This window comes from Psammomys obesus, unplaced genomic scaffold, assembly GCF_907164565.1.
Source record: "Psammomys obesus unplaced genomic scaffold, mPsaObe1.curated_primary_1811, whole genome shotgun sequence".
Lineage (NCBI taxonomy): Eukaryota > Metazoa > Chordata > Mammalia > Rodentia > Muridae > Psammomys > Psammomys obesus.
The window spans coordinates 47,895,730-47,923,299 of record NW_026585895.1 but is presented as its reverse complement, the minus strand read 5'-3'; the positions used below and the strand labels follow the sequence as shown (position 1 = coordinate 47,923,299).

Sequence of the window (27,570 nt, the reverse complement as noted above, 5' to 3'; positions counted from 1 at the left end):
AGACAGCGGCTATCGCGAGAGCTGAGCTTTTCCGACTATATCCGGCGTGGGCGGGGTGGGATCTGTCTTTTCCGCTTTCGGCTCGGAGGAGGCAACGGTGCAACTTTCTTCGGTCGTCCCGAATCCGGGTTCATCCGACACCAGCCGCCTCCACCATGCCGCCCAAGTTCGACCCCAACGAGATCAAAGTCGGTGCGTGCCCCCGCCGCGGCCGGGCCACGGGCGGAGCCTTTCCCGCCGCGTGCTGTCCCCGCGCCTGGCGGGTCTCCCTTGGGCCTCAGCTTTTTCGTGTGTAAATGGGGAGGGAGTGCCGACGCTTTTGCAGCCGGTGCGCCTGTGGCCCCGCGAGGTCTGCGGCCCGAGGGCAGCGCGCAGGGCGGCCTGCGGCGCAGCGCTCTCCGCAGAGGTTCTAATTGTGCATTTTCTCAGTGTACTTGAGGTGCACCGGAGGTGAGGTCGGTGCCACGTCCGCGTTGGCCCCCAAGATCGGCCCTCTGGGTCTGGTAAGTCGTCGCTGCCGCGACCTTTAGGCATATTACCGTGAGCGCAGACGTGTAACTTCCGTGGCGTTTTGCCTGCATGTGTGCGTGTTCCTTTGGAGGTCTGAAGCCGGCGCCACGTGTCTGTTGTGGGCCACCATGTGGATGCTGGGATTCAAACTCGGGTAATGTGTAGGGGCCATAGAGAAGTTACGATAACCTATGTAGGGCTCGTACCACGCCACAGTTGTAGTCCTCGGGCTTGGTTGGATATGCCTTTCCTCTGAGCTGAGCCGTGTTGCAGGTTCACTCCTGCTTCCCTTGGCCTTTCTAGAGGTCAAGTGGAAGCTCTGACATCAGGTGCATGGCGACAGGAGGTGGTGTTCCTAACCTTGTTCCTGGATGGAGCAGTGCATTCGGTGTGTGGGTGGTTACGTCCTAGGCGCTGGCTTATGCTGTTAAAGGAGCATCCTCCGTAGGTAACACATGCAAACCTATCGTTTAAAGCTCAGTTTGTTTTGCATCGTTAGCCAATAGAGTAGAGTTGGCTTAGTAAATGAGACCATGGTGGGCAGGCTCGTCTGGAATGGTGCTGGGAGGCTGGAGTCCTGGTAAGCAGTGAGTTTAAAAGGCTGTGGCTTCAACTTGGGGTACGTGGTAATTGATGCCGTTATTTCTGCAGTCTCCAAAAAAAGTTGGTGATGACATTGCCAAGGCTACCGGTGACTGGAAAGGTCTGAGGATTACAGTGAAACTGACCATCCAGAACAGACAGGCCCAGGTATTTACAGTGCTTGGTGTGGGGGGAGGGAATCATGGGTAGTAGAAAGATCTTACTGCCCTGGTGCAACAGGCAGTTTTATCTTTGTGGGAAAGCTGTAAGGCAGAAATGCTTATTGTGCAGATAGGTGGTGAGTGCCAGGGTGCAGGAGGTCCTAGGGATTTGATTCAGGTCAGGCTCAGCAGGAAGTACCTTCATAGCTATCTTGCTGGCACCTTTAGCCTGTTTTAGTGGTTGTATTATTGGAGCTTTCCTGGGCTGTGTGTTCATATCAAGTTTCTCTCACAGATTGAGGTGGTGCCTTCTGCTTCTGCCCTGATCATCAAAGCACTCAAGGAGCCACCAAGAGACAGAAAGAAGCAGAAGAACAGTGAGTTGATTGCCGTCCCCTGGGTCCCCTCTCAAGTTTGCTGCTTGGCGGAGGAGTGCCACTTGATGAAACCTAGGGTTGGAATGGGATAACTTTGGTGCATGGCTCTTCCTCTGGGTGCAGGGATCAAGAGTTAGTACCCCAGGGTTGATTTATACGGGGGGGGGGTAAGGCTGTTGGTTTCTATCCCTAAAATAGTGTGCTAGGGCAGCTGGTGAGGGCTTGATTTCTGCCCTAGCCACCCGCCACTGCACCTGACCGTATTGTTGGCTGGTGCAATCCAGTGGTGAGCTGACAGTAAGCCCCAGCTTTTAGGAAACAGGGTTGTCCTACATGTGGATGACTCTGTGCCGAAAGCATGGGAACAGCCTAGAGATCAGTAAAATCGGGATCTTTACTCAGGTTGGGTACAAGCTTTTAAGAAGCCTTTGTGTGTTTTTTTTTTTTCCTTCAGTCAAACACAGTGGAAATATTACCTTTGATGAGATTGTCAACATTGCCAGACAAATGAGACACCGTTCTTTAGCCAGAGAGCTTTCTGGAACTATTAAGGAGATCCTGGGTACTGCACAGTCTGTGGGCTGCAATGTGGATGGCCGCCACCCTCATGACATCATAGATGACATCAACAGTGGTGCGATGGAGTGCCCAGCTGTAAGTGATTTTGCATGGTTCCCCTTGTTACTAGGGGAACACAGGGTGGGGGGCTGTGCTCTTCTGTCTTAATGGGGTGAAAATTCTTTGTGTGTCTATGCCCCATTGTGATTGAAACTTTTCTTCTCTTTCCCACAGAGTTAAGAAGCAACAAGAGTATTTAAATAAAGAACCATCTGATAAACTGCGCCTGGCTGCTTTTTTTTTTTTTTTTGGGCAGGGCCTGCGTTGGGATATTTAGTATGGGTATGGTGTCAGAAATCGAGGGTGCACAAAGTAATAGACTTGTATTTCCCTGATGACGAAGGACAGTGAACATCTCTGCCATTTGCTATTCCTCTGTTTAGTTCTTTATCCCATTTTTAACTGGATTCTTTGATTTACTGATATTTAATTTCTTGAGTTCTTTGCATTGTGGGACAGGCTCCTAACAGCCAAGAAGGAAAGGTGTGGTTATGGAGGCCCAGGGCTGCCAGGGAGAATCCTGCCCTAGTCTGTCTAGTTGAGGTTAGGTCAGTTTTAAAAGATTGTGTATACAGTGTTCTACCAGCATGTGTGCCTGCTCTCTAGAAGAGGGTCAGATCTCAGATGGGAATTGAGTTCTGAAGTTAGCAGTCAGTGCTCTTAACTGCTGAGCCATATCTCCAGCCCAGATTAAGATTACATGAGTTTCCTGGTACCATATGAAGTAGCTTCAAAACCAACTGCAATTCCAGCCCTTAGGGATTTGGTGCCACCTGCTGTGTGAGCACCTATACACATGGGGATTCATTTACAAGCATAAACAAATTTCCAAAGGGGAGTTGGGCCAAAACTACTACAAAGCATAAGGTTAACTCATGTACTGCAAAAACCCCAAACTAAAACTGAGGCAGTTTCCTCAGAGGTTAGGAATGTCTGTTCTTCCAAAATTCATAAAATTACCAGCAACCACGTGGTGGCTCAACAATCCAGAGATCTGACAGGCAAGATGTATGGTGGAACCTGGCCCTAACCTCATACTTGCAAAAGACTGAAAGGTTTTTCCTCTGGTTTTTTTTTTTTTTTGGTTTGAAACTTATGGGTTCAGTTCCCAGTACCCATATGGGGCGCTCACAATCACCTGTAACCCCAGTTCCAGGGAATTCACCCTCTTCAGTGTGTGGGTGTACACATAATGTTAAATATTGTCGCCCAAAATCTTTGCATATATACTTGCAGCAGTGCTCATAAAGACCTGTAAGTGGATACGCTAAAATGCACACTTATCGGGAGATAAGGGGGGATATATAGGGATAATCAGTTATAAACAGGACTGATATGTAGCTACAAGCCATAACATGGTTGAACCCTGAGAACACAGTCTTAAAAGGTCATGTGTGAATTTATCATTGTAAAATGACCTCGGTAAATCCAGACAGCCGATTTTTGGTTCGAAGAACTTGGAACATGGAGTAAGGTCTGAGGAGTGACTAATAGGTAAGTTTTTCTTCCAGGTGATGGAGATGTAACAGCCTGGAGAGAAGAGTAAGGACTGAACACAAGTTTTAGCATAGACCTGCTGATGTGCCCCTAGCCCCACTGTAGTCTTTGTGATGCAGGGAGGATAGGCACACATCTGTACTCCAGTGCCTTCAAACGCTATTTCACTTCGGTTGCAGTTCTTAGAGGCAGGAGGAGTAGCTCAGATCTGTTTTCCACAAAGAAACCCAGGGTTAGACTCTTGGTCCCTCAGTCAGAAGGGTCTGGGCTGCTTACAGAGGGGCACTGGATAACAGGCAGATTACGCGTAGACCACTGGGGCCAGAGGTCTTCGAACTCCTCAGATCCCACAGCTCTTGGCTCGGACCGCCTAGAGAACGCGTGTGGAAACTTTCTGTTTGGGACTTCCGGTAAATGGACGGATTGGAACAACTACACAGCTTTCCGCCTCTTCTCGCCCGTCCTGCACAGCCGACATAGGCGCTTCCAAGCAGCTTCGGGGACCTCTGCGTCCCTCACCCTCAAGGGCGGCCTCACCCCGCGGCAGGCCGGCGCGCCAGAACTGCGCCACTTCCGGCTATGCCCAGTTCGCACACCGAAACCCACTTCCGACACGCTGCGCATGTATCCTCCTCTGGCGACACACTGCGCAGGTATCCTCCTCTGCAGGCTCTTCCTTCCGCCGGGAAGGTCGCCCTCGTTGTTTCGTGGGGTGTGTCTTACAGAGAAGCCCCCTCATGCCTGCCCTTGATCTCAGAGCCCCTTATCTTTCAAGTCTCACTAGGATCCGGATGTGGAACCTCGGACAGGGAGTGACCAGGCCGCCAGGGATGCCGGGAAGGATGCTTATCTTGGCAGTGGGCGCCGATATTCAATGATGTTTCAGTGGACTTTCTCGGAGAACATTTGACGTTTCTTCCCACTCAAGTTGGGAATTAACTTCTCAAGCAAGTTGGTGGTGGAGCGTGGTCCGGGAGAGAAAGGAAGAAAACTCCCGCAGAGGAAAGCAGCCTGGAGCTCACCCCGCCCTGCTGACCGGACTTGATCAGCAGGCAGGATGAGCTCTGGGGCCTAGGGAGTCAGGTTTTTCACTGCTTGGGATCGAGGACGCCCAAAGAGCATAATCACCTAGCGTGATCTTGTTAACTCCTGTGAGAGCCGCAGGTCTTAAGCAGGTTTTCTGCCTCCAGTCCTGTGATCTCACTTTTGGCCGCCGGGAGGTAGCAGAGCGCTTCAGGCGTCAGGTGATGTCATTCCTCACATGGCTACTTAGCGGGCACTCCTGCGCTTTTCAGAAACCAGGATTTGCCCATTATCCTGGGAATAATGGTAGTGTGGATGTGGTAAGAAGTAGTTGATAGTTGTGGGTGGTGCAGATTTCTCTCCTGGGCTGAATAGAGCTGTGCCTGCTGTACCTCCCTTCTGAGGATACCTACCTGCCCCTCTCCGTGTGCTGACCCCTGGACTCCTGGGGGCAGATACACGACTGTCTGCTGGAGCTGGCTCTTGGCCTGTCAGAATTAACACTGATGGGAAGGCTCCGGAGACTAAGGAGGCCTGATGGACTGTAACGATCCACAAAGCACTGGCATTTTGAAGTGGGTGGTGGTAGAAATCAGTACACTGAGAAGCAGGGTGGAGACTAAACCAGGAGAAAAGGTTTTCGATGTTTCAAACTTCAGCCAGGCTTGGTAGTATGTATCTGGAATCCCAGCACTGGGGAAACTAAAGATTGAGAGTTCAAGGCCAGCCTGGTTTATAGAGTGAAGACCTTCCTTGAAAACTGTCTTTCAAATGTCCACTTATGATACATCCCTGATGCTTCACACTTTGTCCTGTCACCCCTCACCAACAGCTGCTGTGGACCTAGCACTTAACTCTGCCATCCTCAGTTCCAAGTACTTTACATACCTCAACACCATGCCATTTAAAGATGAATAACTGGCCCAGAGAGGTTAAGCGACCTGGTCCAGGTCACACAGGCAGTGAGTAGTCACTGGAATTCGAGTCAAGCATACTCGACTTAGCCCTTTCCCCATGCTGCCCGGCTCCTGCCCCCAGATTACAGTGAGTATGGTTTGAAGTCACAAGGACATATTGCTTACAGGTTTAATCACCTCTCTGTTGGCCTATGGGCCTGACCTTCTGCCTGCCTTCTAGTCTTTCACTGGTCCGCCGGCAGAGGTTGGATAATGTGGCTAAGCCACAGTCATCCTTTGCAAGGGCCAGTCTTCTGTGGCTGAGAATGGGTGGTCTGAGCAGACAGTGGGGTGGGCAGGCCGTTTGCCTCAGCCCCTGTGGCCTGGTGTGTCCAGCCAATAGCTTCCCTAGTCATAACCACCTCTGTGTCAGTTTGAGGGACTATTGCTATTGCATGGCCTTTGCTGCTGACTCCCTGAGAACTGCCTTGGCAATGAAGGGGAGGGTCTTCTCATACACAACCAGGTGTAGCTTATCAGGATGGATGGGCTGCTCTAACTGCATCTTACCGACCAGCAGCCACACCTGTCAGGTTTCGTCTTGTGAAGGTGTACTCTTGATGTACTGTTACCTTCTTCATGTACACCCTCACCCTCAAATCCCCTCACCTCTCGTTCCTTCCTAGTGTCTCTTTGCTTCGCCATCCATCTCTACCTATCGCCCTCTCCCCTTCTGAGCTCCATCTGTTGTCAGTCTCTCCTGTTTCTTTTTATGAATCTACGTATGACACCTAAATTCTCAATAGGCAGGACACTAGAAACAACCTAAATGTAGACTACGGAATTAAGTTCTAATTAACCCTAAGAGAGGGTTTACTTAAGTACTGATATGGCTATCCAATGGGATAATTCTACACCCAGTAACTATCTGAGCATCTCTGTTTGCCAGGAATCAAGTCAGCATGGTAATTACCGAACTGGCACACTTATCTCCATTTCTTCTGTGAAAAATCCCACTGAATGGCACTGGAAATATGTAGATAAAAACAAATCTATAATGCATCAGGGAGGTGTGTGTGTGAGATGGGAGACTTACGCCAGGTACTGTAATGTAGCTTGTGGTTCTCCAACCCTAAGCATAAGCATGGAAAAGACACCAGAGAAGTCAGTTGTTTGAGATCGGCCAAGATAACCAGATCAACCCCTTAGAGGAGGAAAATAGAAGACAGCTTTCGAAAGTGAAGATCTACAGCTTGCTTTACTTATTACAGGAAATAAACATCATGTACATGGAGCTGCCGGAACTCAGGCACTGAAAGTGGGATGGAAAACAGTTCAACTTTGGAAAGTTGAAGCAGCTTCTAAAATAAACTAGCCCAGCAGTTCCACTCCACACAGAAGATATGTCTGCAGAAGTGTAGCCGATAATAGCCCCAAACTGGAAATAGCTCATTTTCCAGTGACAATAAGGAAGTGAATTGTTGATGCTCCTAACCACGTGAGTCCAAAAAGTGCTGTGCTGCATTAAAGAAGCCAGGCATACAGGCCTTGAACTATGTGATTACGTCTTTATAAAACTCTACGAAAAGCATGGCAGAGAGCACAGGGCACTGGCTTCTAGAACCATAGACGAAGGAGGTGACGAAGGTCTGCAGGGATGTGAAAGTGTGATGATGGGTCCTGTCCCTTGAGTGTGGTGGTGGCTCATGTTTGCTATAAATCATTACAATTTATACTTATACTTGTTTGATTCTGTTTATGTAAATAATGCCTCAATCAATCTGATTTTTTATTTTCTTTTTTGGTTTTTCAAGACAGGGTTTCTCTGGGTAGCCTTGGCTGTCCTGGACTTCGTTTGTAAAACAGGCTGACCTCACATTCAGAGATCCACCTGCCTCTGCCTCCTGGAGTGCTGGGATTACAGATCAATCTGATTTTCAAATGGTGGAAGTGTATATCCTTAGAAAAGACAGAAAAGGCATCCATCCCTTTAAATGGCATAAAATGCTAAGAAGACATAGAGAGTAAGAGAAAGTAAGGGCTGGAGAGATGGCTCAGTCAGTATAAAAGCCTTGCTCTGCAAGCCTCGGGACCTGAGTTTGGACCCCAGGTCCCACATCTAAAAGCTGGGTATGGTCATCGGTCAGCAGCAGCACGGCCATTTCCTGAATCTCGTGCTTGTCTTTGGGCTGGTGTCACACTGTCAGCAGTCCTGGGCCACCAGCTTGCTGACTCACTCTGCAGTTCTCAGGCCTTATCAGCCCCGTGCAATAACTCTTTGTACATCCTGTCTCCGTGGCTTTTGTTTCTCTGGGCCTCACACAGAAGACCTGGGCCACAACACCCAACAGCTCACTCAGCTTCAGTGACACAGAAGAATATGTCACCCCACAAAAGCTGTGATTCTGCTCAAGATCCTTCACTACGAGAGAGTGTGTTCTCATAATCCTTAATAAATTAAAATATCCTTAAGAAATTAAAATTGCTTTAAAGCATGACTGGCAAAGCAAAAATATTTGTAGAAGATAAAGTAAAAAAACAAACCCAGAGCACAGGGGATGGAGAGATGGCTCACAGGTTAAGAGCACTGGCTGCTCTTCCAGAGGACCCAGGTTCAATTCCCAGGAACCACATGGTGGCTCACAACCATCTATAATGGAATGCAGTCTGAGGCTCTCTCCTATCCTGAAGGCATACATGCAAATACAACACTAATATGCATAAATAAATCTTTAAAAAAAAAAAGACTGGAATCCACAAATCCAGAACACACAGCAAAGACACAAAAAGGTGTCAGTGAAAGTGGGTGTGGCGTTGCATACATGGAATTGCAGCACTCAATACACTGAGTTTTAGGTTGGCCTGGGCTGCTGCAGAGCAAGAACTTACCTCAGTGTCCTCCCCTGAGAATCTTCAATGAAAAACTGAGAGAAAAGCATCAAGCCAGGGAGAACAGTGTCCACTAAACAGTCCAGACAGTGGGGGAGTGGCAACGTGACAGAACAAGAAGGGGGGGGGGGGAAGTCAAGGGCTGGGGCAGAAGAATCAGAGAGATAGGAGATGGACTACAGAGTGAGACTGTCCCTAAAATTAAAAAAAAAAAAAAAGTCATAAGCAAAAGCAGATTTACAAGTATACACTTTTTTGTCCAACTTGAGATTGTGAAGGCTACAACAGTGTTCCACCCACAGGGTTAACTGGCAACACAGTTTCCATCAGCTACAGTGGTCATCATGGGGTTGAAAAATGACTCAGAGGGTAAAAGCTTTGAAGCCTGGAAATTTGAGTTCAACCCCGGGGGGCCAAAGCTGTCTTCTGATCTCCACAGATGAGCTATGACAAAAGTGCCTCCCAATAAATAAATGTAAAAAAGTAAACAAACATGTAATTAAAAAAAAAAAAAGGGGCTGGGGAGATGTATGAGGACCTCAATTGAGATCTCAGCATGCTCAGAAAGCTAGGCAAGAGGGCTGGTGAGACGACTTGATGGGGACCAGGACCCAGGACCCACGTCATGGAAGGAAAAAACCAACTCCTGCAAGCTGTTCTGACTTCTACTTGTGTGCTATGGATCATGCAGTCCCACAGAATAAAGAAAATTCAACTTGAAAAGCTGGGCATGGCAGCTGTGCCTGGGGGGAGGGGTAGACACTAGGCCCCCGGGGCTTGCTGAGAGACCCTGCCTCAAGAGTTCAGGGGGTAGGCTGGAGAGATGATTCAACCTAGACTGCGCTTGCAGAGGACACCAGAGCTCTATTCACTGCCCGTAATCAGGCAGCTTACAAGTGCCTGTAACCCAACCCCTAGAGGATCAAATGCTTCTGGCCTCTGTGGGCCAGATATGTCCTCAATCACACACACAATTAAGTCTATAAAAAGGTGGAGCAACTAAGGGAGATACAGAATCACTATCTGGTGTACACACACACACACACACACACACACACACACACACACACACGATCACACATGTTCACATATATAGTACACCCACACACAAAAATAAAAAACAGAAAACAAATGACAGCAGATGGCTGGGAGGCGCAGCATGGTGCTAGAGTGTTTGGCTGGCCAGCGTGCACCTGGCTTTGTGCTCAGTCGCCAGCAATGGAAAAGCAAAAACACAGTGGCGGTGAAATAAAGCCTTTCAAGGCATTCGGGGACAGACTATCTCCTTCACACCTGCCTGAGAGAAACTTCTGTGATCCTGAAAGGTGGTCACTCTGTGAAGGTTTCAGAAAATTAAATGGGCTCCAACGAGCAAGAAATACTTGGATTAACCCAACAGTTCGCAGATTGAAAACCTAGGACCACAGCTTCTCAAGTTGGCTAGAAAGACAGAATGACACTTAAGGGAACTGAGGCAGAAGGATTGCAGTATGTTCCAGGCCAACCTGGGATACATTAATACAATTTAGGCTAGCCTGGGTTACATATTAAAAAAAAAAAAAAAAAAAAACCCAGCCAGGCACGATGGCACATACCTTTAATCCCAGCAGGAGGATCTCTGTTGAGTTCTAGGACAGCCTGTCCTATATAGTGAATTCCAAGAGAGTCAAGGCTACACAGTGAGACCTTGTCTCAAACAAACAAACAAACAAACAAACAAACAAATGCCTCAAATGAATTCCACCAACAGCTAACATAGTGCAAAGACAGACTGTTTAGAAGGCTGGTGGGGATTACAATGTTTCCTGAGGGGGAAAAAAAAAGTCCAGTCTTACTATTGTCTTCACTAAGGCAAAGACAAATAACAGACAGTGAAAGTGGGTATGGGGGTGAGGGCTTGTTACGGAGCCACAGTCTTGGGGCTACCTCTGGGAAGGGGCAGCTTTTTCATGCAAGTACCTAGCAGATGTCTGGCTGCTGGACGAATCATGTTAATGTATCTGTCCTCTAATTTACTCCAGTGAGTATGTACTGATCATGATACAAACGACCTGCAAAAGACTTCTGGCTGCATTAAAGTTGAGCAGAAAGAGGTATTTTATTTTCTGAAACTTAACAAGACTTGGTGGCCAATGACCCAGGATGCTGAGCCCAGGAAAGAGCTGGAAAGAACCTGCCTGTGATGAATAAGCTGGCTCACCCCAAGGTGAATCCACAGGCTCTCCAGGCAGGGCTGAGGGTTCACTTGACTAGAACATTCTCTTCTCCACCTGGGCTCACATAAAGAGGTCACGACCTTGTTTCTGGGACCAACCTTTATGTGGCTAAGTTCCTTTCTGATCCCACAGTCTAGTGTGAGGCACAGGTAGCTGCTTAGGGCCCAGCGCCCCCGAGACCTTCAGCCAGAAAACAGGAGTCAGGAGCCTCCAGGTTGCTTCAGCCTCGTGAGCTTTAGGACTAAAGAAGGCTGCAGAGACTAGACCCAGAATCTGGTGAACCTCATGGTGTGGGTCGGGTTTGAGATCTGGACAAGGAGGATCCAGAGGCCTGAGGAGTCAGGGTTTGGGGCTCCCGGCTCAAACTGGGGGTGTGGCTTGGCAACAGGCTTATCCACTCCTGAAACCCAAAGCAAACCCATCTCAGGGCTGCCAGTCACAGAAAGGGGTTGTCATCGTCTCTCAAAATGGGCTGTGATTTGTTCCAGAGTCCTGCCTTTAGTCTCAGGGACAAAGGTCAAAGTGAAAAGGACACTGAGGATGCAGAAGGCAGCGGTGAGCCAGAAGGCACCATAGGGCCTGAGGATCTCCTGGAGAAGGGGGAAAGGCATGTGTGGAGTAGCCAGAAGTCAGAAGGCCCCAGGAGCCCCCCGACTACAGCCTGCCCTGCCAGGCCTCGCAGGTCCCTGGAACCCAGATGTGGGGGTAACTGACCACCATCCAAGGTGATGTGTGCCTGGGAGACTCATGGTAATGCAGTGTCTGCCCCGAGATTAGAAATGTCAAGGGAGAGCTGGGTTTCTGGGGCTTTCTGGCATCACTCCTCTCCATTACTCTACATCTTTAGCCTCCAGTGTCCCAGTGTCCCAGTGCTGTGAGTTCTCTGTGTGATGAGAAAGGGTAGCAGTCGCTCTGGGAGAGGGTGGAGTGATGGGGTAGGAGTCTGTGACCCTGCAAAGTCTCCACTCCTCAGTTCCTTCTCCAAGCTCTTCTTGCAGCCTCAACGGGGTACTCCCCTGGGTCACAGCTTTCTGAGCCTCTCTCCCCAGGCCCTTTGCTGTCTGCCCCTCCCACATTCCATGGTGCTCCTCTGCTTGCCTTCCTCTGGGCTTCCTTGGCATCCCATCTGCCTCAGTGTGTCTGGCTAGCTGGGAGTCCATGCCACCCACTGTCTTATCATGAAATGGACCCTGTTCAACTCAGTTGTTGCCATTTCTGCATGAACAGGCTTGAGCATGGCAGATGCCAGGAGATCTGGAGGGCACCAGTAACTGGACAGATGGCATACTCATCTGCACCAGAGCCTCTCTAGTGGCTGGGAGCCTCTCCAGCAGGCATGAGACACATCGGCATCGGCTAACTTGAGGGAAATGAAGTGTTAAATGGAACTGACCTTCGACCTAGGAAGAAGATGTATCCTCACCCCAATAGGGGATCACAGACTAGACCCTTTGTTTTGTCTAGCCCCTGGCTCCATGTCACCCCTGAGATGGCAGTGTCCCAGGCATGAGAGGACCTCAGCCTATATTCGAGGTCATGGACAATGAAAGTAGTTTCGAGTCATGCCTTTGCTGACAATGTAAGGGGAAAGCATGGACCTGCACTCACCATGACGCTGCTGAACTCTTTCGTCACCAGAAAGGCCATGAACCAGTTGGTGAGGACACAGATACCGGTAGCCACACCCTTGACATGCAGAGGGAAGATCTCGGACATGAGGAGCCAGGGGATGGGTCCCCAGCCCACTGCAAAGCCTGTGGGAGCGAAGCAGTGCTATATTTAGCACACAGGCGGGGCTCCCCCACTGTCTTGTTTCGTAGCCTGTAGGCCTTGGGGGTTCTACCAGCTCTCAGCCCTTTGGGGGGGCCTTGGGCCTGTCCCTTCCATTTTAGGCATCAGGACAAGGACGGGACCTGCTTGCAAGCTGCCATGGAGATGATGTGAAAGGATTTAGCTCAGTCCCCTGCACATGGTCAGAACCATATGCACAGAAGTCATGCTCCTTGGGGCAGATGGGTTGACTTTCCCCATCTAGGACTAGACTTGAGCTGAGTGCTATAGAACGTGGCATGGTGGGACAGCAACCCTCATGCAGCTGCTCTTGAATCCCTTCTTACCAGCAATGAAGAGGCACATGCTGCCTATCGCCAGCCAGGCCAGCCCCACATGGATATCAGCAGGCTCCGCCGAGATGGGCTCCAGGAGGCCTACATGGGAGGAGTTGCTGGGGCCACTCTGGATCAGCTTGAAGTAGGTACCAAAGGCACTCATGCTGAATACCATGATCACACCTGAAGGCAAGGGCTCAGGCTACACAGGACGCTGGGGACATGGCAGCATCTCAGTGTGGCTCTGAGAGAGGCAGGCCAGGCTCAGCAGGCCATGGAAGCCCCATACTGGCCAGCACTCCTACCCAGCTTTGGACCTCAGACCTCAGCAAATGCTGGGAAGTTCCCAAGCAGTCTCCCACCTGCACGGGAAGGAATAGCAACAACGACGCTCAACCCCACACCCACAGTGGCAGTGTTCAATCTCACACCCACAGTGCCAGTCACAGCTCGCCAATGGGCACCACAGGTTCAAAGCTGCAGCCCTTTCCCCATTTTAGAGTGGGAAACGGAGGCTTTGGGACAGACGATCACTTGCTCAAAAGAACCAGTTATACCACCTCCCTGGCCCTGTCTCCCCATGTGAGCCAGGGAGGTTGAGCCCTCTCCGCCAGGCCTTACCCGACAAGGCCAGAAGCAGCCTCCGTCCTGCTCTGTCCATGATGAGGGCCGCCACGGCAGTGAACAGGACTTGGATGATGCTCACAGTGACGGAGGCCAGGCTGCCGTCCTGGGGGAGGGAAGAAGCTGGTCCGCTAGAGAGAGACAAGTCCTTCCCTCCCTGGCTCTGAGCTGGGTCATAAAGCCCTAGGCTCCAGGAGGCTAATCCTGCATGTGGCACGAGGAGGCAAGCTGGGGAGAAGCCTCTTACCTTGAACTTGGCCTCCTCAAAGATGGTGTTGGCATAGAACATGATGGCATTGACCCCTGACAGCTGCTGGAAGGCCATGAGTGAAATGCCGATGATGAGGGGCTTGTAGACACCAGGGCGCCTCACCAGAGCCAGCTGGAAGCCCTGTCACAGAGACGGCCTGTCAGTGCTCTCTCGACCTGAGGACCCTTCTCTGAGACCAGAAGCCTACAGGGAAGGTTGAGCCTCGGCTTGCTGTCCCCACCCCACCTGTGGCTCTGAGCGTGCAGACGGGCCCCTGCGGCCTCCTTATGTAGGAGGCGAGTGCTGGGAGGCTGCACACTCCAGCGCCTGGACAAAGAGTCCTGTTCCCCGAGAGCCAAACACTTCTGTGACTTCAGGGCTCACCTCCAGGCGGGTGAAGCCGAGTGCCTGCCATCTGCACAGATCTCAGCACTGCTGAGTGATGGCGAGGACTAGCTGTACATGAAGGCACCAAGGCTCAAAGACTGCCAGGCCGCACAGCTGCAAAGACCTGCACGCTACTGACTCCGGAGACCCCTGCCTGGGGTTTCCATTAACTCTAAGCCCTCACCCATTTCCCCTCCCAGGCCTGTCTTTTCACTTGTGCGGACAGTAGGAATGAAGTGGGGCTCCAGCTGGGCCCCACCTGCTCAGACAGGACAGCACTGGTCCTCATTGAGGGTGGAGGGGTTCTGCCACTCAGGTGTGTGGTCTGGGGAACAGGCTATGGTCTCAGCCTCTCACCTGGTGCTCAGCCCGAACCGGGGGCTCTTCCCAGCCCTCCTCAGAGCCCCACAGGAACCGCAGGGCAGCCATGGCCTCCTGGTGCTGGTGTCGAGTCAGGAGGAAGTGTGGGGTCTCTGGCATGCAGCACATGAGCAGCAGCATGAGGGTGGGGGCCACACAGCCCAGCACGGCCAGCCAGCGCCACTCTAGGACCCAGCCTACAAAGGCAGATGTCAGGGCCAGAGTGAGGCAGCCTAGGCCCCCTGCAAGCCCCAAGACTCACTCCAATGGTGGGCACCTCACTGCCTCTGCCTCTGTTGGTTAAAGGGGAAACTGTTGCTACCAGGACTGTTCCATCAGGACATCATTAGGGGACATCTTCTAAGGGAAATACAGATGGACTGCACATATGATGTCAAACAGTTGAAAGATGCCCACTGCCAAACCATGTCTGGTAACCAGGGTAACATATCGCAGTGCACTGTGGTGGAGGTGCTGGTGTAAATCAAACGCTAGACCCTCAGTCATGTCAAGGCATGGACACTGCAAAATACTTGTCAACAGTTAGAAAGGACTACTATTGCTTTGATGTACTTACTACATTATATTTTAAAGTACTTTTTAATTTATTTGTGTGTGTATGCACCCGTGCATGAGTGTGGAAGCCAGAGAGGAAAGTGTCCTATCGCCGTCGGCCTTATTCCCTAGACAGGGATGTTTCACGGAATCTGCCGCTAGGCTGGTGGTCAGCAGGCCCCAGCATCCTCCTGTCTCTACCCAACTCCAGCACTGGAGTTACAGGAACTCATGACCACACTTAGCTTTTTGTGGGGGTAATGGGGATTTGAACTCAGGTCCTCATGCTTGGGCAGCAAGCCTTTCTACCTGTGAAAATATTTCCCAAGCCTTACATCATACTTTTATCGTAATTTTATCCTTTAAATTTTATTCCATTCTTCAACTATTTTGTGTGTGGCGGTATAAATGTGAATGGCCCTCACACGCTCACGTGTTTGAATACCTGGTCCCCAGTTGGTGGAACTGTTTGGGGAGGTGTGGCCTTATTGGAGGAGGTGTGTCACTGGAAAAAGTCCTTGCAGTTCCCAGTTAGCTCTCTGCTGAGTGTTTGTGGACGGAGAGATGTGAGCTCTCAGCTACTGCTCCAGCGCCATGCCTACCTGCCTGCTGCCCGCTCCCTACCATGATGGTCACATATTTTCTGGAACTACAAGCCCCAAATTAAATGTTTACTTTTATAAGTTACCTTGATCATGGTGTTTTGCCACAGGAATAGAAAAGTAAATGAGACAGAGAATCTGTGAGTGCGTGGTACAGCACTCATAGGAGGTCAGAGGTCAGCCTGCAGGGGTTGGTTTGCTTTAGCAATGAGGTAGCTTATAGCTGTTCCTCAGAGTCTACTGACTGAGGTGTTATTGTTCCCACCATGTCACTTTTTTGCGATCACAGTTAATTCATACCAGTGGGTCAAAAGGACACAGCAGGACCAATGCAAGGCAGTGTGATGAAGATGCATTGGAGGTTAACCCTGGGGTTGATGGGCACTGCCGTCTCCACACCACAGTGTCAACATCTGTGCCCTGTAGGGGCTCTGATTGCTGCAGGACTCCTAAGGCAGCCAGACGGCTAGGAAGACACCGAAGAGCCAGGATGACAATACTGAAGGCTAGGTTAAGCCTGCCAGCGCTCCTGACCCCCACCCTATGGCTCTTAAGCCATCTTTCAACAATTCTCATTGGGGATGTGCTATCAGGACTTTTCATATGCTATTTATCTCCTGGCCCTAACAGCCCTGGAGACTTAGCGGTGGGGAACTGGGGCTCTCAGGGGCAGCGAGACGCAGCAGGTGAAGGCTGTGTTCCCACCCAGCCCTGATGAGGAGCCACTTTCTGAAACCGCCTCAGGCCACCAGCTCTGCCCCTCATATCTGGGAAGCTCTGCCCCTCATATCATGCAACATTCTCCCGACTGAGAACCCAGTGATAACATGCTGAGACTCCAGTTCGACTGAGCTAAAGCACTTCTCCATACCCCACCCATCCTTGCACTGGAACCCTCTGCTGAGTCCCTCCACAGTGCGGGGGGCTTCTGGGACAAAGAAACCACCTGCTCTAGTTCTCCCTGGCACCCAATTACCAGAGCCACACACACCAAGCTCCCAGGAGGGTGACTGAGAACCTGGCACCTTGGCCAGCAGCACCAGGCAAACTCCTTCCTTTGACAAACCCCAGTTTCCAAAGAAGCCACATCACCATTAATGGGGATCAAAAGACAGTACACAAATCTACCTGCCACGTAGGCCAAGAGGATGCCAGTGACAACCATCAGCTGCACGCAGGAGCCAAGCAGTCCTCGGACGGCTGGGTAGGCAATTTCTGAGATATACACCTATTGGTAGTTTAAGGTGAGACTTTACTTGGCCCTTTCAACGGAAAGGTCTAACTGTACTAGCTACTACGGTACAGCAGAGTACCCTTCCCCAGTTCCTGCAAGTTTTAAAAGAGGATGGCGGGTAATGGTTTGATGCTGCCGCCGCCGCTGCTACTGTGTGTGTGTGTGTGTGTGTGTATGTGTATGTGTGAACAAGGGGAGGAGTGCACAGAGATTCCTTATACTCATTTTATTTTATTTTTGAGATAAAGAGTTTCATGGCACCCAGGCTGGCCTCTAATGAGCTGAGGATAACCCATGAATTCCTGATCTTCAAGTATTTAACCCCCATATCCTGGGATTACAGGTATGTGCCACCAGGGACAGCCCATTACACATTTAATATGCATAAATGTGAGTTAGAGTGAAAGGCTCCTTCCTCCCTTGCTGGTCAGCTCTAGGTGCTATTCAGGACACTGAAAACATCCTTGTTCGGTCTAATTCTACCAGGGGCTGCCATCACTTCTCCTAAGGTCAGGGATCACTAGGCATCATCCATACCATGGATATTCCATGGATGTCCATGGAATATTCTAAACTATTCCATACCTTATGCCCGTGATTAGCCTAGTTAAAAACAAAATCTACAGATCTGCAGCCTCTGCTCTAGCTCCTTCACATTTCCAACAGATGCAGGGGGAATGAGTACGAGGCCACAGAGGGCAGGAGGGATGGGTGGCAAGTGTTGCTGGTGATCTCAGTCACCAGGGTCAGTCCTTGCAGAGACCGTCACGCCTGGGACAAGTAGCTTCCTGTGCAATGGACACCCCCCCCCCCCAGGACTCAGCCTTATTTTACAGGGTGGCCTGTGCCCAGGTAAGTGATCCAGGTGTGTGAGCTGCAAAGTATGTAGCCTTGTGTTAGGGGCTGGCAGCGAGCAGTGACGGGAGCCAGCAGCCTAGCCCAGGAACAAACAGGAACAGAAGCGCCTTGTTAACAAGAAAATAGGGGGACTCTAGTTATTACTGCTAAGCCTGTAGGGATACCATCATTTACAGAGTTAAAAGAGGCACAACTAAGGGCATACAGGCCGTGAGGAATGGCTTAACTGCTGCCTAGCTGCCCACTGCCTGCCAAAGGTCATCTAGGAGGCCCAAAGCACTCACCGGTGCCACCAGTGAAGCGACTCCACAGGCCAAACCGGTGAGAAGGCGACCCCCGAGTAGCATCCACACGTCCCGGGCCGCGGTGATGATGGCAAAGCCGGTCACGAAGGGCACGGCGCAGAGCAGGAGGCTCAGCTTGCGTCCCACACGGTCCACGAGCCAGCCACCCAGGACGCCCCCTGCCGCAGCGCCCAGGGTCACGATAGCCTGGGGACCCGGACGGGCTGAGGAGGAGGCCACCAAGGGCCAGGGGCCCTGACCCCTCCACCCCACGGCCCGCGGCCTCAGAGGAAAGAGAATGAGGACGACCCTGGGGTGCGGCGGTGAGTGGGGACTCGGGGCTCCCCCGCGGGCTCACCCCGAACCAGGAGGCCGCATCGTCTCCGAGGCGCAGGGCGGGGGGCGCGGTTTTCCGCAGGCTGGGGATGGCGGGGGAGCTGTAACCGAGTGCGAAGCCGAAGCTGAGCGGGCCCAGGGCGGCGGCGAAGGCGGCGACGAAGACCTGGCGGCCGCGGGGAGCGCTGCGGGTACAAGGCGGGGCGTGAGCGGCGTGGCCGGGCGTGAGGGAGAGGCCGCCGTCCCCCGGAGTCCGCACCTAGCTCCCGGTGGCCGCAACAGCGGCTGCGTTTCCTGGGGGTCCTCGGGCGACATGTCGGCAGCAGCCGAGTCCGGGACCCGCGAACTGTCGTGGCTCGGGCGAGCGCCGCCTCCGCGGCAGGAGTGACCAATGGGACGCTAGAACCCGCCCCCAGTCAGCGCTGACCAATGGACGCACAGAGCCGGTTGCAAAACTCACTGGATTCGAACTACGCCCCGCGACCCAGGTACAGGTTTGCAGGTATGATTGTCCAATTGGAGTGTGGGTTGAGCCTGAAGGCTGGTCCTCCGGGACTAGGAGTGAATTAGCCAATGAGGATGGAGAAGTTTGTTTGGATGTTTCAGGAGTGCATTGTGTCTGTGTGTGTTTCCTTTCTCCTTCACATCTATGGGGGCGGAGGTGACGGCACGCCTGTGCAGGTCAGGAGTAAGCTTTCCCGAGCTTTCTTCTCCCACCATGTGGATCCTCCCGATTGAAGGAGGTCAGGCCTGGGGCGGGCTCCTTTATCAGCTGGCCCATGTTTTGATGGTTTCATTTGTGTTTATTTTTCTATTTTTACTTCAAAGTTCTTGTGTGTTTTGCTTACATGTGTATATGTGTGCTCCATGCGTGTCTGATGCTTGCGGAGGTCAGAATGCGTCAACAGATCCTATGGAACTGGAGTTAGAGATTGTTGTGAGCCGCCACGTGAGTGCGTGCTTGAGACCTGGACCTACGCCCTCTGCAGGAACAAGTTTTCCTAAGCATTGAGACATCCCCTCCAGACCTTATTTTTTACTTTTATTTTTTGGGGAGTTCTCCCTCAATCTAGCCTCCACTAAGGAGGGTAGTAGCGGGTCAAAGATAAGCCACTTTGGGCTAGAACCAGACCTCCCACCCTTACTACCTACAGTTCTCTGGAATATGGTCAGCCTTTCCTCCTCAACCTTGACTTCTGCCTCAGAGAGCTTCGCGGCGAAAAGGCTCGAAGCAGTCTGTCTTGGGCCATCTGTCCCTCTCCTTGGACTTTCTGAGGGGGACCTGGTGCTTTTCGGGGCAGCTCGCTTTCATCATGAGTGCTGCAAAATCTAGGACCCCAAGATGCTGAGGAGCCTGTCAGGCAAGGTCCCGCATTCCAGAAGTGGGACAGAGTGGAACTTTGTGGTTTTCTCGCTCCCTGGTTGCCCCACGGATAATACCAAGCCTTGGAACCATCTTCGTGTTATTTCTTCATCTTTCTACCTTCCCGAGTCTCCCTGTGGTTGTATGCCGCCACTGCTTTCCGCTTAATTGCTGCCTAACACTTTGTAGGCAGGCAGCTCCAGTGGTGCAGATGGAATTCTGCAAAGTGAGAGGCACCTACTTCATCCCCGTGCCTAGGCGTCTCCATCTCTAGAGTTGTGGGCAGGCTAAGCATTCAAATACCAGTCGGGACAATGGTTTGACATTACTGCAGTCACCCAACTGTAGCAACCAGCATTTTCCAATCTTGATCACAAGACTATCCTTCAAAGCTGGCAACCACCTGTTTGTGCTTCTACAGGTCTCATGCTTGGGTGATAAATTCTTCCACTGCTTTGTAATCACCTGCTCTTTGCTCTTCTTTCCCAATGGATGTGAGCTCCTTTGGACAGTAGGTTTTTGGTGTCTGCAGAGTAAATGCCATGGGCCAATTGCACTTGGACCATGTACTTTGTACCTGAGCCAGTGGCACAGAAGATGGTTTACGTAGAAGGGATGCCCCAGTGAACCCAGCTTTGCACCACACTTCTGAGCCATGGGCACTTATGAACCACTGGCCAGTGGGCTCCTTTCCTTAATTTGCCAAGATATTGTTGCTAGAGAAACTTTACTCCTTTTTGTTTTATGAGCAAAGAAACACCAGCTTGGTGGGCCAGGTCCCTCTCTTGCCTCCTCTGTATCTCTCATACCCTCCTCTCTCTGTTTCTTTCCCTCCCTCTCTCCCTTCCTCTCCTTCCTCCTCCCTTTCTCTTGATTTTGTATAGCCTTGGCTATCCTACACTTGCTTTGTAGACCAGGCTGGCCTCAAACTTACAGAGACCCACCTGCCTCTGCCTCCCCAAGTGCTGGGATTAAAAGCGTGTCCACCATGCCTGGCCTACCCTTGTCTCTTATTTGGTCATAGTTGGCTTTGTTACTGCCCTTCTGGAAGAATAAATATAGGCTTGGATTTTTTCCCCCTGTTTCATCAAGATATAACAACAAAAAGGACAGGAAAAATACAGACCCAAGCTCATTAATTGGTAACACACACACACACACACACACACACACACACACACACCAGCCAGCCAGGAGTCAGGTGTGTGGCACAAGCCTGTCTCCCACTTAGCACTTGGGAAGTGGAAGTGGGAAAATCAAGAGTGTGAAGACAGCCCTGGCTGCCGGAAATCATCTGAACATCCCCTCCCCTAATCCTAAACCAAAACACCAGCCAACCCTATCTGACCAGGAGCACTTAGCCAGCCTCTGAGGGGCACACTGGGCAGGGAGAGGCAGCATTCTCGGGGACTAAGAGTTCGCAAGTTCAAATCATTGACTCTTTTGCTGGAGTCTGTTTTCTAATCTTAGAGCAGGCGATGGGTCCGGAAGACACCCAGTTGGTACAACGCCTGCTTTGCAAGTGTGAGACTCTGGGTCCACTAGCATTCTTGCAAAAGCCGGGTGTGGTGGTGCATGTCAGTAATCTCAGTTGGGGAGGTGCATATAAGCGCTCCCCGGGGCTCACTGGCCATCCAGCCTAGCTGGACTGTGAGCCTGCCAGACCCTAGTGAGAGACCCTGTCTCAAAAAACAGTTGGAAGCTCTTGAGGAACAACACCTGAAGCACGTCCAGTCTCCACATGTAAACACACTTACCTGCCCACAAGCCCCCACCGTGAGAAAGGCCAGAATAAACCTAACACAACTGCTGGTGGGGTTGAGATGTAGTGTGAAGTTGGCCGCTAAAGCTAAAGAGTATCCAGGCTCCTTCAGTCCCGTGGATCATGCTCATTTGTGCTCAATTGTACAGGAGGGGCTTGGGAGGGAGGCCCTCCTCAGGGCCTTCAAGGAGGAAGAAGCCAAAGCTCTAACCTCTGGCACATGACGTGACATCAGAACTCCTTGGAGCTGCTTCCTCATGGGCTGACAACGGGACCATGTGGGCATGGAGGGGAATCAACTGCTAACCAAAGGTTACCCGTGACCTCTGGGCAGGGCTGCTGTTTCTCTATTTCATTTACGTCTGGCTCAGCCTGCATTATTTACTGCTCTCCTTGTAGGAGGGTGCTGAGGTAGGCATTTAAAAATCAGATTTTGCAGAGGACCCAAGTTGGGCAGCTCCCAACTACCTACCATTCCAGTTCCAGGGGCTCTAATGTCCTCTTTTGGCCCCTGTAGGCGACTGCATTCATGTGCACAGACACACATTGCAAATACATAATTAAAACGTCGTTATGCAATAATCTGTAAAACACTTATAAAATGGTTTTTTATAAGTGTTGTCTATGCATGTATGTATGTGCACCACATGTGTGCCTCCTGCCCTTGGAGACGGGAAGAGGGCATTGGATCTTCTGGAACTGTAGTTACAAATGGTTGTGAGACACCGTGTGGTGCTGGGAATTAAACCAGGGTCCTCTGAGAGCAAGTGCTCCACACCACTGAGGCATTTCTCCCGCTCTCCACCTCTTTATCTCAACATTCTGATGTATCTTTAAGAGGAAGGATAATTGCTAGGTTCATATGAAAGAAGAAGGCAGGGGCTTGGAATACAGCTCAGCAACAGAGCCTGTTTGCCTAGCACATTTAAGGTCTTGGCTTCCATACCCAACACTGTAAAGCAAAACAAAAACAGTGAACCACTCAAGGGAGGGACTCTGAAAACTCAATGACAAGAATGCACTATGTCCTCAGTTACAAGATAAATGCATCCTAAGACTTTGACAGGGTCCCTTGCCTTTTTTAATTGTTTGAAACCAAAGGAGAAAGAAGTGGGAGACTTCATTCATCTTTCCCAGGCCTCCAGGCAGGAGTGCAGCAGGCCCCAACCCCCACCCCAGTGAACACAGGCAGCAACAGGGCCAAGGTGCAGAAAGAAAACTTATTTATAGTAAAATTAAAAAGCAGCATCTTTTCTTCAAAAAAAGAAACATAGTATGTGACATAAGTCAAAATTTACGAAAAAATAATTTCCATCTAAATCTATAAAATATAAGAGAAGGGTTGCAGAGGATAAGAATGAACGTTTTTGATTTATTCAAAGTTTTGATCTAAAACTTCAATGAAATCTACTACCTTTATTACAAGGGGTCTGACGGTTCTTGAATGGAAAGAAATAAGGGTCAAGAAAGATGGCATTGGACACCAGAGAGTGACCCAAACTGGCTGAGGGTGCAGGAGGTTTGGTCCAATAGATTGCTGCCTGGCTGAAGGCGCACTTTGTTGAGACAGGACGTTGGAACTGCTTAGACAGTATAAACCTGCATAAGAAAACTAAGGATGGCCAACGACACACAGACTCTACTTCAAATCAATGATGTCTTCTTCTGAGGAGGCCATGAGCTGGAAGGGGCTGCTGCCTGAGCCAGGGCTGCCCTCTTTGTCCACCACAGGGTCCTGCTCAGAGCTCGTTGAGGGATTACGGCCGTCAGGATTGGCTTCAGAAGCAGGGCTTTCCAAAACTCCTGATGGGATCCTGGAAGAGAGAAGCCACCATCAAGGGCTCTGTAGGCACGCCATGCAACATGGCTCCGTTGCCTGCTTCTGTTGTCTTATGCTCAGTGTATCTATCATGGGGCGAAAGGAGGAAGGTGAAAAGGTCCAACGTGTCACTTCTCAGAGTTTCTGATTCCACAAATGCTGGGCTCCCAAAGCCCCTGGCCCTGCTCTGCCCACTTGACCTCTGCCGCCTTCCTAAGACTGAGACAAGCCCATCCCTTCTTCCCTGTGTCTCTGGCCATGCTGCTTGCTCAGAGCAACTGCCCAGAGTTCCTGCTATCTAAGGCACCGTTTCCCCATTCTCATCATTTGTTTCAAGCCAGCCTTGTGCTGTGTTCTTCCTTGACCCCCTATCAAAGTGGACCTTCCACCTACAATTCAATAATTTATTATTAAAAGCTTATTTATTTTATTTTATGCACATGGATGCTTTGTCTGCATGTATGTCTGTTCAACGTGTGCATCCCTATGCCTGCAGAGGCTAGAAGAGGGTATCAGATCCTCTGGAACTGGGGTTACAGATGATTGGGAGCTACCACGTGGGTACTGGGAACTGAACCTGGGTCCTCTGGAAGATCAAACAATGAATACTCTTAACTGCCGAGCTATCTTTCCAGACCCTTAATAGTATTATTGTGAGACAGGGTCAGGCTGGCCTTGAACTTGCACTGATTCTCCTGTCCCAGGTGTTGGCAGTCAGGCCAGAGCCACTTACAGCGGGTTGTTTGTTTAAGGTTTTTTATATTTATTTTTGATGTTTTGGGACAGAGTCTCATTTTATAGCTCTGTGTGGTCTAGAGCTCATTTTGTAGAGCAGACTGGCACTGAACTTGAAGAAGTCTTCCCTGGTCCTCCCGAGTGCTGGGATTTAAAGCTTTGACCTGCATGCCTGTGTACCATTTGAGTGCCTGGTGGCCACACAGCAATTTCAGCTTTGTGTCTCTTCATCAAATTAGTGAGCCAAAATTAGTCTCTTAGTTGGGAGACCAGTGGGAGTGGGAGAGAGACATGAGAGAATAACGAGTGTGGGCAAGTGTGTCTATGTAACTATGATCAAAATACATTACATACATGTTAAAAGTTTTTTTCTCCAGGGCTTCGTGTGGTGCTATATGTCTTTAATCCCAGCATTAGGGAAACAGGGAGGCAGAGCTCTGTCTGAGTCAGAGTCATTCTTGTCTACATAGTGAGTTTTAGGCCAGCAAGGGCCAAATAGTGAAACCTTGTCTGAAAAATGGTTTCTTTCAGCTGGGCAGTGGTGGTGCACACCACTCAGAACTCAGGGAGGCAGAGGCAGGGGGATCTCTGCGAGTTAGAGGCCAGCCCGGTCTACAGAGTGAGTTCCAGGGCAGCCAAGGCTACACGGAAGAACCCTGTCTCAGAACTCCCCCCGCAAAAAAGTTTCTTTCTCTATTATTTCTCACATGTGTGTGTGTATGGCTTTGTGATGTGTGTCCATGTGCGTGTGTGTGTGTGTGTGTGTGTGTGTGTGTGTGTGGTTTTATGCATGTCAGGTGAGGCTCTAGCTGATGATCTCTAGACTGTCTTAATATAGTTTTGTGGACATTTGCTTGATGGCTGGTGACAGTGTCCTCTTGTCTCAGCCCCATCGTGGCAGCTGTCCTCTCCAGGACCTTCAGAGTAGGGTTGTGTGCTGACCATGTAGGCTGCTGGGCTAGTGGGCCTCCTGGGCATGCTGGCATCCATGGGGCCACCACTTGGAGCAGAGGCTTCTTTTTACCTGTCACTGCTAGCTGACCTCACAGTCTCTGGTTTGGGGCTTCCTTGACTCTCTTCTAACCGCTTCCGGGTTTTTGACTTGGCCCTTGGTGCTCCTTCTGACCTGGATCCACCGTCATCAGAGAGACCTGTAATACAGAGGAGTATCACAGGCTAGTGGGTCATTACCACAGGAGACAGAGAATGTCTTTCATATTCTTTAAAATATGTAAAAGTGCTTTGAGAGTTTCACATAGGCATGCAGCATGTTTTGATCAAATCCACCCCACTTCCCTCCAGTTTTCCTGCCCTTTTTATTCTTCTTGTTTGTTTGTTTCTGAGACAAGGTTTTTCAGTGTAGCCCTGGTAGTCCTGGACTTGCTTTATAGACCAGGTTGGCGTCAAACTCAGAGATCTGCCTGCCTCTATCTCCCAAGTGCTGGGATTAAAGGTGTGAACAACCACTGCCATTTTTATTTTTAGTGGTACATTGTTAGACTTGAGACAGCAAAGATGACAGAGATTATTTTCTTTTTTCTTTTTTTGAGACAGAATTTCTTTGTGTAGCCTTGGCTGTTCTAGAACTCACGCTGCAGATCAGGCTGGACTCAAACTCAGAGATCTGTCTGCCTTTGCTGGGATTAAAGGCAACACAACCCCACGACAGACATTATTTTTCCATTAGTTTTCCTGTTAGTAAAGACTTTGCTCTCTGATTATAAACTAATATATATATATATATATATATATATATATATATATAGACACACACACACACACACACACTGCAGTATATACAAGTATAATACAAATAGTCTAATACAAGCCGCAAAGTCCCTAAAATCCTGTTGTGTTCTATTAACTGCTGTCTCCCCCTTAACATGACTTGGTCAGCTTTTTGTTGTAACCAGGAGAGAGTAACACCACCATTGGTGGAAAATGGCCCTGTATTCTCTGGGGTAGATGTGATTATGAGTGGCAGATTTATAGATCTCTTCTGAAAGGGACTTTCTTTAAATTATTTTGATTACAATTATTTGTGTTGTGTGATGTGGGCGTTTGTATGTCATGTTGTGCCTGTGTGCAGATAAGACAGCAGCGTGAGGACGTCCGTTCTCTCCTTCAACCACGGGAGTCCAGGGTGTCAAGCTCAGGTCATCCAGCTTTAAGCTATGTCCACTGAGCCATCTCAACAGCCCCACGTTTCCTTCTTAACCTCTGGGTTTTGAAAATGAGGGACATGGAAAGAGGAAACCCCACGGGTCTAAGCCACAGAAACGACCCTGGAAGCTGTTGTTACCTAGCAGTTCCCTGCGGGTCCTGCTTGCTATTTCTTTAATTTCCATTCGAGACAGCGACAAGGAATGAGTGACAGGAATGGCCGCGATGCCAAGGCCGATGGAGGTGGGTGGGGTGATGACCTTGGAGACTAAGGGCGATTTCAGAGGCCGCTCAATGCTTCTGCCCACAAGGTTTCTCAGTGGAATCTTGTACAGATTTTTAGACTGAGTTTCACCTGCAACACAATTTGGAAAAGACCAGAACTTTAGGCTCATGTTATTTACAACAGAACAATTTCTTTAACGTTTTCAGTTACACTTATTGTGTGTGTATGACACACGAGTGTGTGCGTGTTTCCCTGTGTGGAGGTAAAGAGACAACTTGCAGGACTCACTTCCCTCCTTGAATCTGTGGGACACAGGAATTCAACTCAGGCCATCAGGAGCTGATGCCTTTAACCTGCTGAACCATCTTGCTGGACAGAAGATAATCTCTGTTCTTTAGTATAATTAGCATGAAGAAGCTTGCTTTCTTTTGACTGAACAAGTAACTGCTCTACTTTTTTTTTCTCCTCAACTGGAGCCCTTCCCCCCCTCCCCCCCCCCCCCCGAGACAGTGTTTCTCTGTGTAGCCCTGTCTGTCCTGGATTCCTTTGTAGACCAGGGTTGGCCTCAAACTTACAGAGATCTGCCTGCCTCCATCTCCCCAACTGTTGGGTTTACGGCATGTACCACCATATCTAGCATTATTATTACTATTATAAAAGGTTTCTTAAGAATTTTACTAATTCAAAAATCAAAGTTTATTTATTGGTTTATTTTTAGGACAGATCTCATCACCTAGTCTAGGTTGGTCCTGAATGTGGGGTCCTCTGTCTCACTCAATCTCACAAGTGTTGGGAGTGCAACCAAGCAGGTTCTTTGTTTTTACTGGCTTTAGATAGTGACAATGTCAACAACTATTGTTTCTACTCCTATTTCTTCTTTGATTTTGTGTTTTGGTTTTTCAAGACAGGGTATTTCCACATAGCCCTGGCTATCCTGGAATTTGCTCTGTAGATGAGGCTGGCCTGGAACTCACAGAGATCCACCTGCCTCTGCCTCCCGAGTGCTGGGAGTACAGGTGTGTGGTGCTTTGCCCAGCCTGAAGAGTAACTTCTTTAGCAGTGATTACCTACAGCTCTGACAATAAGCCGAAGACATCAGGCTCTAAAGCATCTATTAGCAAGACAGTAAACACTG

At 50.0% G+C, this 27,570-nt stretch overlaps 3 protein-coding genes, 1 long non-coding RNA gene and 1 other non-coding gene across 11 annotated transcripts in view; 3 read left to right on the top strand and 2 right to left on the bottom strand.

The window, feature by feature from the left end:
• Window positions 1-56: 56 nt before the first annotated feature.
• Window positions 57-2,471, top strand: Rpl12 (ribosomal protein L12). The gene is made up of 6 exons (XM_055600079.1): window positions 57-192; window positions 430-503; window positions 1,162-1,260; window positions 1,549-1,630; window positions 2,085-2,284; window positions 2,423-2,471. The coding sequence occupies exons 1-6, from the start codon at window positions 156-158 to the stop codon at window positions 2,426-2,428; spliced, it is 498 nt and encodes a 165-aa protein (XP_055456054.1). The 5' UTR covers window positions 57-155; the 3' UTR covers window positions 2,429-2,471.
• LOC129671830 (small nucleolar RNA SNORA65) lies at window positions 1,872-2,000 on the top strand. Its single transcript, XR_008719418.1, has one exon. It is a non-coding gene; the product is annotated as a small nucleolar RNA SNORA65 (small nucleolar RNA).
• A 2,650-nt stretch (window positions 2,472-5,121) lies between the features above and the next one.
• Window positions 5,122-7,397, top strand: LOC129671293 (uncharacterized). Its single transcript, XR_008719331.1, has 2 exons — window positions 5,122-5,812; window positions 6,936-7,397. It is a non-coding gene; the product is annotated as an uncharacterized LOC129671293 (long non-coding RNA).
• A 21-nt stretch (window positions 7,398-7,418) lies between these two features.
• Slc2a8 (solute carrier family 2 member 8) lies at window positions 7,419-18,732 on the bottom strand. 5 transcript variants are annotated; one of them, XR_008719330.1, is made up of 12 exons: window positions 18,627-18,732; window positions 18,390-18,552; window positions 18,032-18,238; window positions 16,784-16,883; window positions 14,496-14,695; window positions 13,749-13,892; window positions 13,499-13,607; window positions 12,887-13,060; window positions 12,378-12,523; window positions 10,149-10,239; window positions 8,554-8,748; window positions 7,419-8,086 (listed from the first exon to the last, which is right to left on the bottom strand). XR_008719330.1 is itself a non-coding variant. In XM_055600074.1 (11 exons), exons 1-11 carry the CDS (start codon window positions 18,680-18,682, stop codon window positions 8,627-8,629), a joined length of 1,512 nt encoding a protein of 503 aa, XP_055456049.1. In that variant the 5' UTR covers window positions 18,683-18,732; the 3' UTR covers window positions 7,419-8,626. The 5 variants fall into 5 exon arrangements, 4 of the variants coding, with proteins under 4 accessions (XP_055456049.1, XP_055456052.1, XP_055456051.1 ...); XM_055600074.1 differs by having other exon boundaries at window positions 7,419-8,748; XM_055600077.1 differs by having other exon boundaries at window positions 7,419-8,748; window positions 12,887-12,976.
• Window positions 18,733-22,691: 3,959 nt separating this feature from the next.
• Window positions 22,692-27,570, bottom strand: part of Garnl3 (GTPase activating Rap/RanGAP domain like 3) — a 139,910-nt gene continuing 135,031 nt past the window's right edge. For 2 of the 3 annotated variants that reach the window (XM_055600845.1, XM_055600846.1), the window contains exons 28-30: window positions 26,349-26,564; window positions 25,071-25,197; window positions 22,693-23,306 (exon numbers count right to left, since the gene is read on the bottom strand). In XM_055600845.1, coding sequence (XP_055456820.1) covers window positions 23,132-23,306; window positions 25,071-25,197; window positions 26,349-26,564 — 518 coding nt within the window. In that variant the 3' untranslated portion in view covers window positions 22,693-23,131. Of the gene's footprint in view, window positions 23,307-25,070; window positions 25,198-26,348; window positions 26,565-27,570 lie in introns of all 3 variants that reach the window. The other variant, XM_055600844.1, reaches the window with a different exon arrangement.